Raw genomic sequence first — 13149 nt, forward strand, 5'->3', positions numbered from 1 at the left:
TTACAATTCCAAAAAACTAAATTGGCAAAAACCTGATAGCAAGTATTACTAACAAATGACAAATGCACCATTAACAATTTTTATGTGAATTCAAAATAAGCAATATTTTGTTCATTATTGTACATATAAAATGCAGAAGCAATTATGGTAATTTGCAACAATATTCAATAATTATATTTCATTGCAGATACAAGTACACTCATGCACACTTGATAGCATCATATTGACTTTGCTCTTTTTCTTAAAATGACTATAGTAAATTAGTTATTTATATAATGTTTTACTTTTTTATTGAATGTACACTAAGTAGTTAATTACATTTTTAGTTTTACAAAATTAGTTAATTCTGATCCAAATATATTAAAATTTTTTACAGTTATTCAGAAGAGATGATAGATCGAATGATTGGCCTAGTTAAGGAATACAGACTTACCCAACCAGTAATGTTCCCTGTATGTGCTTCATATTTAAAATATTCAGTGCCTGAAATTGAGAGTTTATTATTTCAAGTTCCTAATGGTTCTTTAACTGTGTGGTCTGCTAAAGGACATCCAATTAACGTGGATGATCTCCTAGCCATCAGGAAAGCTTTTCACATTAGTTATGTTTTTTATGATCTTCCAAGTGAACTGCTTGATGAATTTCTTTGCATGGCCTATGATAAAAAATAATTATTTTGGATGTTACTATTTTGATACTAACTAGTTTTTGTATATATACATGCTCAATTTATTTTATATATGTATTTTTTTTAATGAGATTTATTAGAATATGCTGGCAGCTAGTATTGTATTATATTGTAAAGTGAAGTATATTAAGAAAAGAATAATCATTTTAAAATGTTTCACATATATTTGTACTTATGTACCTGTAGTTATTTGTTTAACATTGTAAAAATTTTGTAGAATGTTTTTTGTAATTGTATATTTTTTCAAAGTAGTCAGAGAAAACTGCTTAATTTTTATATTATGAATAATTACCACATTATGATTATTCATACAAAGTGAGAATATCTGCGATAGTATGCCTCTTTTTTTAATGATGATTGAATAATGTTTTTTATATACAATCAGCATTGTTATTTCTTGAATTAGTTAAGGATTGATTATTTATTTTATAGTAAAGGAATTGATATATTAATTTATCAGTTAGTTTTATAACCAGAAGCAATAAAAATTATCAGTAGTGTAGAAATTAAACAATTTATGTATTTTTTATTAAGATTTTTTGCTTAAATCATAGTTTTTGCAATGGAACAATGAGAAATATGTATTTTAAAAAATTGTTACATGTGATTTGACAAGATGGCAGAAACCTAATTCAATGTATTGTAAAAATGCAAATATTTAAACAGTATGTTTCTGTGGTTTGCATTAAGTTGATGAAATTTTACTTAATTTTTAACATGCAAAATTCCAAGTAAGAAATACATAAAGCATTTCAGATAGCTGCTATAAAAGATGCCTTACATCTTTAGCTTGCCAATCATGAAAATATGTCTTTTGCAGGAGAATAATAGTTTTGTTTTTTGCATGATCTGGTGATTTTGATAAGGTTATGGTATGTGTAAGTGAAGTTTGCTTTTGCTTTGGTCCAGCAAGTCCAACACCAATCATTACACCCAGTGTGTTCATCTTTTTACTATAATATTCTGTAAGCTTGACTTAAACATCAAGTGGCATAAATACTATAGAAAACATATTTTGATTTCTCCAAAATATTTTTGAATTTGTTTATATTCAATTAACATAACAGAAATAAATATGACCCACTATTTTCTTAGAATGATAATGGATATGTTAAATTTCTACATTTATACTAATATTATAATTATTCTCATTTGAATAATTAGTAAATTATTGCATAGCTAATGTTTAGACAAAAACGTTTTTATATTTGTATTCATTAAAATAAAACTGCAAACTAGAAAATAACTATTGTATTTCAAAAGTTTTATTTGTAAAACATATGAAATTTTTATAAAACCCAAATAATAATAGATCACAGCAAGAAATTCTTATATCATAGAGTATATCATATTCAGTCTATTCTTAATCATTAAGAATGGATAGAAAACATCTTGTTGAACATTGCTTCATTGGATGCAATAACAAATTATTTTTGATTAGATATTTGTTGTAAATAAATATTCCTTACAATATCCAAATTGTAATGTCTGAATTTAAAGTATTAGGATGTAACTTTGTTTCTTTTAAAAGCATTGAAATGTTTGTTAGATAATCAAATATAAATTATAAACTGAATTAGTTGTGTCTTTTTATACCAATATTAATTTTTGTTAAAAGTGCAATACAATGATTGAAATAGAAACAAAGTTATTAGTGATACTTGTAAATGTATAAATATTGTTTTTCTACTTGTAAATTATTCATATTTAGCTTATAAATTAATTAGTCATATTTTCTTTGATGTAAGATAATTTTATAAATAATCTAGTATTATCAAGTGTTTAATATAACTTATGCAATAGCATGGGTTATGATGTGTTTTGAGGACATGGATGGACATTCGGAGACAATTTATGACAATTGGCTTTTGATAAATCTGTCTTTATAGGATTTTAAGCTGTTCAAAAGTAACAACTGTAAAAACATGGTTGTTACTTTTATGTCAGTTTGAATATTTCAAAAATTATCTTATGACTTTCCTACAGTATAAAATGGATATATTATTCATGTGTACTATTTTATGCTGTAGTATAGTTCATAGTAATATTGTACAGTGTGTGGTATTGATATACATCTTATTGTATATCAAGCCATATTTAAGATCTAAGGGAAATTTAATAAAAATTTAATAAAAATTTAATCAGCAACAAGAATATACATTTATCATTAGTTAAATAATTATCCTGAATGTTTTGGCTTTATTGCAATATATTTCAAATAAACTTCATATGCCATAATTCCAGTTGACTGTGTCTTTTGTTGATAAACTTTTAACATTTTATTTTTTTACAGCAAGTTGTGATTTTGATAAATCTACTTTATATATTTCAATTGAAAATCTAAAAAAAAAATTATTTTCTAAACTTTAATTTTATCAGATAAATATCTCAAATAATATAAACAATAAAAAAATCTGAATTTTTTAAAAAATAATATTTTAGTATTTTTTCATATAGTTAAAAAATAAAAGTAATCATGAGGAAAATTTTTTTATTCATTTTCAATCATTTTTATCATTAGATTCTAAAGCAAACCAGAATTAGTTGGTACAGTTCTTAATTATGACATCTCATTTATGGACTAATTAAATTAATTAATGGATATGAGTTTTTAAATGTAATTTTTATGTGCTTTGTGCTTATTATTATTTGTAAATAGCATTGAAAAAAAATACTGTTTACTCTAATAAAAAACAAAGAATATAAAGACCAGAGCTTGAATATAGTTTACATCATCTCTCTTATTTAGAGAAAGTAATGTCTTTACTACATGTGAAATTATGACACTGTTTTCTATGATGACTCTTCTTAAACAGTTAACAAAGCTTATTTTAAATACAGTATATAAATAGTCACTATAATATTATTCAACAGAAATCATACAAATAAATTACCGTAAGTTATTCAATTAGCCCTAAAATCAAATGCCCTTTCTTAATCTAATCTACTGTTTTCAAACATCATCATTTAGAATGTTTTGGTTCAAATTTTATTGTGAGGCTCTGGAAATGTCTCTGAACAACACTAAAATTTAAAAATATCTAAATGTATTAATATTAAAATATAAATTTTTATGTCCATAAAAGCGAATATTATATTTAATAGTGAAAAAAACCTTTTCTTAGAAATTAGACAAAGGAAAACTGGACAATGAAAGTCCTCAGATTAACTCTCTCTAGTTGGGATCAATTGGTTCATCCCGCAATCTAAGTTCAGACCTTGTTACACTTAGTACCAGTGATGACTAAGTAGAAAGTGGGATGAAGAAAAATAACCAAAGTGGTTGATCTGGGATAAAAACTGAGTTCAATGACAAGAGAGCTTCTTTCTCTGACTTTTCATTGTGCAGCATCTTCCTTGGTTGGTCCTTCACTTCACCCTCAATTCAAACTGGGCTGATCATCTTCTCAACAGACTTTCTACAACAACACCATGGGGCAGTCAACTCCAAAGAGGACTCTGAAGGATTCTTCTCTTGGGGCTCTCTCTCTATAGAAATAAAGAAGAGAATCTGAAGTTTTACAATTTTCACCTGCAGATCCAAGAATAATATTGCTGTAAGTTTTATTTTTGTGTTTAAATAAATTTGGATAATTTTTAAAAATGTTGAGTTACAAATGGAAGAAGAGTGCCACATACGAGCACAAGGGCACTCTTCTTCCATTCCACCTTTTAGCACAACTCTGCAACCTCACATTATCAATACTTTTTATGTATGCCCTCTATGTCAAAACAATATTTTTGTTGATATCTTTATTGCTATTCAGTCGGCTTACTACTACATTTGTCACAACAATTGACTTGACAGACGACAATATACACGTAATATCTTTTTATTTGAAATTGATATGCATTTCAAACCTTTAGTCCCTTTTCAGCTGATATTTTACAATTCTTTCCCTGACATTTTTATCTTATATTTATAATAATTTAACACTTTCTGACTTCTTTTTCTATAGTGATGTTTTTTAAAACTTGTAAGTTCTTATATGTGGGTGCTTCAAAAAGTTCATAAAAAAAGTCCATAACTAAAAATTGTTTGGAAGGATTTTGATTTCAATGCTATGAACATTCTTGTACTAACATATTATAACATGTTCAAACATAAACCCTTAAATGTAGATAAGAACGCAGCTCTGCCAGTTGAAAGTCAAGCACCATTCAGGCAACATGGAATCCATCAAAATTGAGACCAGAACAAATATAAAGTTCATGGTGAAACTTGGTTGTCAGAATAGGCAAATCATTGATGGTCTGAAACAAGTTTATGGTGATAACACTCCAAAGAAGTCGACAACCTACAAATGGATAAGTTGCTGAAAGGTACCAATTTTCCATCAGTTGAAGATGTAAAAAGAGCTGCTCTGACATGGTTCAGATCACAAGACCCTCAGTTCTACTGAGATGAACTTAAAAGCTGGTACAGTAGAGCCTCAAACTCGACCTAATGTGGACCAAAGGGTGGCCGAGTTTGTGAAAATGCCGGGTTATCAGGAATGGGGTTAAAAAAGGATAAGTATGTGTGTTTCCTCAGAAAATATTGTACTGTACTTGTATGTATTGTTTGGTTGAGAATACAACAGAGAATAAACTGCCCAAATACCCTTAAACAAAGGAAAAGTACGTCCTTTATGAAGGCATAGAGCCTTTACTACATGAAAATGAAAATTAATGANTTAGGTGCCATCTCTTGATAAATTTAATAATTATAAATTTTAATTAAATAATTTAGAACCACTGGAAGAAAAGAATCGGCGTCTTTCTTCATTCGATTACGTTGTTGTAAACCTATGTCATTCTAATATTCAATTTTTAAAAGCCATAGGATGGAATTAATAAAAAAAATTTATGATGCAGCAAGTTATAATAGAAGTTTTCTTCTGTTGCTGATTTCTATAATGATTTTTAAATAAACACTTATTAATAATTAATGCCTATATTCCATAATCATTATAATAAAATTTTCATAAAAAAATTAACTAAAAACTTGCTTCCAACTATATTTAATGTTTTTTGACTCCTAATTTGGAATGAAATAAACTAAAATTTTCCATAGCATAGCAATTTTAAAGTACAGACTAATTTGGACAAATAATAATAAGATACTCATTTCAAACAGCTCTTGCAAAACTAGCTATTTTCAAGCCCATTAAGATCAGTGAGTCAAGTTGCTATAGCATACTAAAATTTCAACCAATTTAACTAAGAACCAAAACCCATAAGGATATTATGCAGGATCCTTTATATGAATCCTGAAGATAATTAGATAATATAAAAACATTTAGTGTTAATATACAACTTTATAAATATTCTAATAAATATATCTAGGAAGATTTAATGATCAAGGTATACCATATGAAGAGGATTTAACTAGAGAATCAAGTAAGTGATATATTCCTGCTTGCTAACGAAAGGCATAACTATTGATAGTTTGAATGACACCATGAATAGTGTGGGACCAGCATATAGACAAACTCAATGATGGTAACTATGAATCATGGAAGTTACAGATGCATAGCATACTTATTTGTAACAAACTTTGGCCATATGTAAATAGATCCATAGAAAAACCAGTTGAATAGATTGGCAAAGAAAAGATGAAAAGGCTCTAGCATTAATTTTACTAGGCATTAAGCAGAACCAGTTGAGCCACATAAGCAGAACCAGTTGAGCCACATAAGCAGAACCAGTTGAGCCACATAAGCAGAACCAGTTGAGCCACATAAGCAGAACCAGTTGAGCCACAAGAGGGCAGAAACGTCCAAAGAAGCATGGGATGAGTTGGAAAGGATACATAAATTGAAAGGTCCAATTAAAAAAGCAGTACTAAGTAAGGTGGCCTTTTGCAGTTGACAGATAGTAATTTTGTCAATATTTATGGCTTGTAAGTGTCTTACAAGCCATAAATATTGACAAAATTACAACTGCAAAAGGCCACCTTACTTTGATCTGTTCGCATCATTCGAAGATATATCATACAGTCTTAAACGCTTGGGAAGCGTTCGACTTGTGGTTTTATGTTTTTGATAACCAGCATTTCTACTCTGTTTGCTGTGTGGACATTGAATAATAATAAAACTTTAAATGTGCTCAGGCTGATACAATAAAATATTTGTGGAATGGCATCTCTATTGCATAATGAATAGAAATTTATTAAGCAGTAAAGATGCCATTATATTATGCTATTTTTCCTAATAATTTACTGAATAGAAAAAAATAGAAAAACTGATTTTGCAAGTTCTCCAGAATGATAATGTTGTCAGCACTTCTCAAAATGAAAATAGAGTATGTAGATCCATTAATTAATAGAGAGGTTGTGGCCGAAGTTCAAACATTAAAGTTGTATGGCAAGCAGAAGTACATGTTTGACATTTGAACTCCAAGTAAAACATGTTGCACCACACGTTCACTGACTCATGGGATATTGTTGAAAAATGGCGAAAACATTTAACAATGACAAATGTTACTAGCGAAGGTAAATAAATAAATTAAACTATTTTAAAGTATTTACAGGATGTTTAATAACACTAAATAATTATTTTTAATTAGTCATGTCTCCTATTGTACTGTACTGTAGGACAATAGGACTACCTCATACTTTTGTTGAGGGAAGTAGTGGCTTATGTAAATCTGAAAGCAGCTTGGAAAATTATTTTTAGAAAATTTACAAATGTATTACGCTGTTGATGGTAGAAGATGCTGTGAAAGAACAAACCTACTTCTACAGAATTATGATAAGCTATTACGAACAGTAATAAATGTAAATTCTATAAGAACTATGCATCGCTTGCAAAAAATTGAATAATTAAATGATTTCTAGATTAAAATCGTCTGTTTCTTCACAATATTATTCATAAATGCTTAAATAATCATTATTTTAATAAAATACGTCATAATTTTATCTCTAAACACGAAAAATGAAGAAATTTAAGCCAAAGTTCTACTCACCATGCTAGATGTAGCAAACGCCATAACGAACCTTGTAGAATTGCTAGATGAAGGCGCTCGACATCCAACGTTCACGTTTTGAGCTGCAAACGTCGGCCGCAACCTCTCTAATATAAAAAAGCAGTTTTTTACAATAAAAACATAGACAATGATAGAAATATTATTTAATTTGTAAATTATAAACTATAATTATTTATTACAAAATACTTCATATACCTCTTTTTGTAATAATTAGCATACTCAAAATCTTATTATATTATACGCCTTTGTAGAGAGATTAATGTTGGTTTGTTCATGAGACGTATATTATGCAAAGTCAAATGCTATTATTTATCACAATCGATCTTATCACTACTTAGTTTAGCACCGATTTCGTAGAATTAGACGAGTAAACCTCATACTTTCCTACGATTCATATTTCCAAATATTTGCTAATTTTTTTGCAATTTTATCGCCAGTAAGCACAAAATAAACAATTCTATCGTTCTTTGAGTAGATATTACATGAATAATTCTAACGATACTGAAGCGAACGCTTGTTCTAATAAAAGACACAAATAGGCAAACAAAACTAGACATATTCATACGAAAGTCTTAACATTTACAAGTCGTAAATGTGAACACGTGAAGAAAAGTGAAATAATAAAAAAAGTAATATGAAGTAATGGAATAGATCAGCGTTCAAAATACTTTTTTCGGTTGTAAATGTGAGAATACATGCAAGGTTATGTTAGCCCTGTAATTGTCGAGTCGTGAGATTCGCTCAGTGTCACTGAATGGCGTTTAGGAGAGTCTTGGTTGCGAGTGGGGAGGAACGTTATGGCTAAGTTCGATCAGGGTCCGTATAAATTGATTGAGTGAACAAAAGCATTTTCAGAAACCTTAGAATTTATAGATATACTAATGTAATAGATTTACTAAGTATAAAGCTACAAAACGAAATAAACTATGAACTAAGTAAAACTATAAAGTAAGGAATAGGAACGACCTCTAAAAGATGAATAAGAGAGTTTACAATAATGTATAAAAAATTACCTCTAGATGATGCAATCCAAATGATTTAAAATATGGAGAAGTCTATCTGATATGGAGAGAGAGGAAGGCTTCCTCTGTCTCCGTATCAGATAGACTTCTCCATATTTTAAATATAGAGTAGCGAGACGGGACTTCAATGCCTGAATGCTTCTTTTATGCGAGAATCTTCTGTCCCCTTCTATGTCTCTTCTAGGGCGGTCTCATATCGCAATGTCAGTTTCTCATAACTGCCTGTCAAGTATGGCAAGTTTCCTTCGTTGTGGACTACTCTGAATGATAGGAATTTGCCTCTTTTATCTCAGATTTCCTCCAATTAGGTTTCTGGTTTTATAACACCTGAAGACATATTTTATCATCAGACAGGTATTTTATCCTCACTCAGATGACAGATGTTTTTCAGAGATGTGTGATAAGATTATTGGAAAGGTGTGATAAGATTTCGTTTAGAAGAAAGCTTTAATTCCGTTTTTCAAAAATGGTGAAAACTGTGTCAGTTTTAACGTTAAAATTTTACTTTATTTCATTAATTTTATAAACTTATTTTTTCTTATTGAATAAAATATATCTTACTTGTAAATACTCACATAAGTAAAGATGTTTATATCTCAGGCGACCTCATTTTACGAATTCGGTAGTGATGTAATTAGTTCAAGTGCAAAAATGTAAAATACGCTCAGTTTAATCTGACAAACTTTATCAATTTGGAAAATAAATAAAACTCAATGACAGTCATGATGATTGCTATCCTGGTTTTGCAGTTATTACTTAAATAGCATATAATGTGAGGGATGCGATGACGAAGGCGCCCTTTAACAGCAAGAAGGAGAGTTAGTAGTCAGTCATATGAGGAAAGAGTAGTTGTTCCACTGTCCCGCTGTAGTTGTACTGTTGGTAGATGGTGATCCTGAACGGACAATAAATATATTGTTCACAGTCTCTCCCTTTGTCTGTGTTATTGAGCATAGTCACAACATATGATAAATTCATTAATATTGTATTATAAATAATATTTGATGAGAAACTTCAAAATTACCTGTGATATTTGAATAATGATGGACTTGTCGCGTGTTGCAATAAATTCCCATTAAAATACTAAAATAAATAGATATTATTTCCTTTGATATAATATTGATTTACATATAAATAGTAATAATTCAAATAATTTGTAGCATACTAAAATAATAAATACGTTTTCATTTATTAGCATTTTAAATTGTTATGTTTTAGACATTTTCTCTGATCGCTGGAATATGTGTTCTTCAAGCAATCCTGTGTCCTTACGTTCTCATATTGATGTTGTTGCTTTCAATAATATTTTATGCTATATCGACGATTCACAGCCGTGTGCTGAAAGGTATAAAACTTATGGAAGGAAAATGTAAGTGTATACAACTCTCAATTGTTTAATAGTTTATTGTATTTAACTGAATGTCATGAAACTCTTTCACAACTCATCACTTTACATTCTGTAATTGTACTATACAGTTCGAATGTACTTAATTTTAACAGCAGTTTCAATATGCTTTTGATTGTAAATGTACTTCGTTATTGACAGAACTCATAATTAAAAATTAATTTATAATAAAAAATTGCAATGGGACACGTGCATACTAAAAGCAACACATAACTAATTGCACATTTATTCTGCAAAAAATTTAAAAGCGTGCTTAGCACTTTGTTGCGTTTTCCTTTTGATAAAACTTAACAATCAACGTTTTACTTTTTTTGGCAGAATGTTTACAATGTTCTGTTTGTGTTATATTATTTTAGTTGTGATCAGTTGCTTCTGAGATTTATGTATATAATGTAAGCACGTATACATTATATATAATATACGATTTTATATATTTAAACTTCTTACAAATTTATATTAATTCACTTGTAAATTATTTAAAAATTAAAAAAATGTAAATTTAAAACTTTTTGCATAAGGGTGTTATGTAATTTAAGTAGAGAATTGCTAATCATTTGCTTTTTTAAATACACTATGCAAACAGTTGTTATATTTAATAAGGTTTCACTCAAATAATTAAATTTTATATAGAATTTCTTTTAACAGCAAGAAGTCCAGTATTTTCTCATCTCAGTGTATCTCTTTATGGACTGACAACAATTAGAGCATTTGAAGCTGAACATAAATTTAAATCCACTTTTAGTAAGTATCAGGATAAGCACACTGCAACGTGGATTGTTTACCTCGCATTAAATCGATGCCTTTCTGTATATGGTTACATCATCTGTTACATAAATGTACTTATTACTGTTATTATTTTCATTTTATCGATTTATCCAGGTGGGTATATTTAGTTGTTTATAGTGTATAATATCAGTAATTTTGAGTTTATAATTGCAACTTTAGATGATGCAGGAAGCCAAATTGGACTCGTTATGAGTTATGGAGTATTATTTGTTTTGTACTTTCCCCTCCTTATTAGATATTCATCTGAAGTAAATTTTCAGGTAATACATACACATTTAATTCGATAGTGTATTCAATGTTAACCTTCCTGTTATGTGCATGTATAATTTAGAAATCTGGTATATTATTTTTTTGTTTTCTCTGGAAAATTACATGGGGTAGTCCTTTCTCTAGTGTATTATCCTTGCCATATGCTTGGAACTCATATACTGAATGCTTCCAGGTTTAACCTAATTATGCACCAAGGCATTGACGTCCTTTGCTATAGAGGATGATAGCTGCGCATGTTTTCTCAGTTATATGCAGCTGCAATTGTACCTATTATTTTGATCATACAGGAACTGTAGGTCATAATGAATAATGTTTATTTTTTATTGTAGCGTAAACTAAGCTACTTAGTTGCTTCTCAACATATTTGTACTAATTACGTTTGTGTTCAGCATTCGGAATCAGTGTAAATTGTTGTGACCAAAACGTTATTGGCAAAAATATATGAAATATGTTTTCTAATCAACTAGTTACTTCAGATTAACTTCAGTGAAGTTTCCTTTCTAGACTCCGTCGTCTGAGAGTTGGTTTGGTGAATTAAGCACGACTCGAAATTGTTCTAATATACGCTCGATGGATACCCACCTTACCACTCAATATAGTCAGTACATACATTTTATTTACAAATTTATACAAACTATTTAAGTTGGAACCATAGGGAATACAAAGCGTGATGCCTCTTGTTCCAGTTTGGATTTTTGGAACGATTGAGTTGTCGTCTTGGTCAGTCGTTAAATTGGTTCTACCTGCACGGATCGTTTAGTCTCAGCACTTACCTGTCGCTGGGATATCCTGCAGAGGAGTATACTCAATTACACTTTCTCTCTAACCTCAGCAGGACTTTCCAAGTGTCTGAGGCTCTTGTGCTACCAGTCATGAGCTATTTTTCACTTCAATCTTGCTCGCTCTCTAATTTAAAAACTTTTTGAATGGGAACTTCCTACCAATTACAGCTTTTCCTTGCAAACAGCTTTCACCCAGTTCCACTTGACTCGGATATGGATGGACCTTACTTTCGCATTCGCCAATCCCTGATGTAGGTAGTCACCCACTTGTTTACTGCCAGGTGTTTACCACCTGGCAAGCAGTTTATGACCAGACCATTCATATCTAATTAGCGAGGTCAGCGCTTTCTTCTTTCTCTTTCTGTTTACAAGCCAATACTTTACAACTTCGATTCCGTTTAGCTTCATGTTTGCAAAAATTTAATGACCGCCTGTTTACAGTGTTTTATTCTCAGTGTAACAGTAATTTTTTACTTATATTGTAATTTATCACTCAAAATGAATACTTTTTTTAAAAATTACTACAAATATTCAAGTTACATTATTAAATTGTTTATGTGCAAATATTATATTTATTTTACATATAAAGGTAGTTTTGTTACTTACGAAAAAATAAGTCTTTTAGGAGTTTGCTTAAAGTTAGGTTTAATAAACAGTCATAGTCAGACAATATAATATTTCATGAAAAATTTTAATAGAAAAAATATTTTTATTAAAATATAGTCTACATTTTGCATAACACATTAAAATTTATGGGAATAAAGCTTGATATTGGAATTTGGTTTTATTTTTAAATTTAAAATATAATTTATTTTAAAATGCTATTAGACATTTACTAAGTAAAACCTTTCTTAAAAATGGAATATTTCCATATAAACAATATTGAATTTTCTTTAAATAATTGTGTGAGGGACGAACAAACCCACAATATAATGTTATTTTAAATTTGAATTATTAGAAACTTTAATCGATTAAATTCGAACGTTTTATCGAGTCAGGCTAAAAGCCATAAAATTTATTTCCCACGGAGTTTGTTCCTTGTTGAGTCGAATCAAGTTAGTCAGGGATGTGTCACCAGGAACTTTTGATGGAGAATCCATATTGGACGTGCGACCGTTAAAGGCCATCACCTGACCTCATGGAAAAAACCCAAGAGGAAAAAAAAAGAGAAAAGAAAACGATCCCGAGGTCAGTCGTCATCCGAAGTCCCTCTACAGAAGTCGTCAT

The 13149-nt window shown here is 29.5% G+C and overlaps 2 protein-coding genes across 2 annotated transcripts in view; both read left to right on the plus strand.

Annotated features, from left to right (window-relative positions):
• The window catches only part of LOC111641690 (protein FAM151B-like), a 28584-nt gene extending 25593 nt beyond the window's left edge, over positions 1-2991 (plus strand). The window contains exon 5 of the mRNA XM_023387895.1: positions 377-2991. Within this exon, the coding sequence (XP_023243663.1) occupies positions 377-671 (295 nt within the window). The 3' untranslated portion in view covers positions 672-2991. The remainder of the gene's footprint in view (positions 1-376) is intronic.
• Positions 2992-9264: 6273 nt separating this feature from the next.
• On the plus strand, positions 9265-11195 carry LOC111641696 (multidrug resistance-associated protein 4-like). The gene is made up of 4 exons (XM_023387899.1): positions 9265-9309; positions 9898-10048; positions 10730-10963; positions 11030-11195. The coding sequence occupies exons 1-4, from the start codon at positions 9265-9267 to the stop codon at positions 11155-11157; spliced, it is 558 nt and encodes a 185-aa protein (XP_023243667.1). The 3' UTR covers positions 11158-11195.
• Positions 11196-13149: the final 1954 nt, after the last annotated feature.

Source organism: Centruroides sculpturatus, unplaced genomic scaffold, assembly GCF_000671375.1.
Source record: "Centruroides sculpturatus isolate CEXI.00-Female unplaced genomic scaffold, Cexi_2.0 scaffold1558, whole genome shotgun sequence".
Lineage (NCBI taxonomy): Eukaryota > Metazoa > Arthropoda > Arachnida > Scorpiones > Buthidae > Centruroides > Centruroides sculpturatus.

What these genes read in the sequence shown, in the direction of transcription:
- LOC111641696 (XM_023387899.1), top strand. Translation starts at nt 9,265, where the DNA reads ATGTTTATATCTCAGGCGACCTCATTTTACGAATTCGGTAGTGAT. An exon ending in TTTACGAATTCGGTAGTGAT is followed by an intron (nt 9,310 to 9,897) that starts GTAATTAGTTCA and finishes GTTATGTTTTAG; the next exon opens with ACATTTTCTCTGATCGCTGG. An exon ending in AAAACTTATGGAAGGAAAAT is followed by an intron (nt 10,049 to 10,729) that starts GTAAGTGTATAC and finishes TTCTTTTAACAG; the next exon opens with CAAGAAGTCCAGTATTTTCT.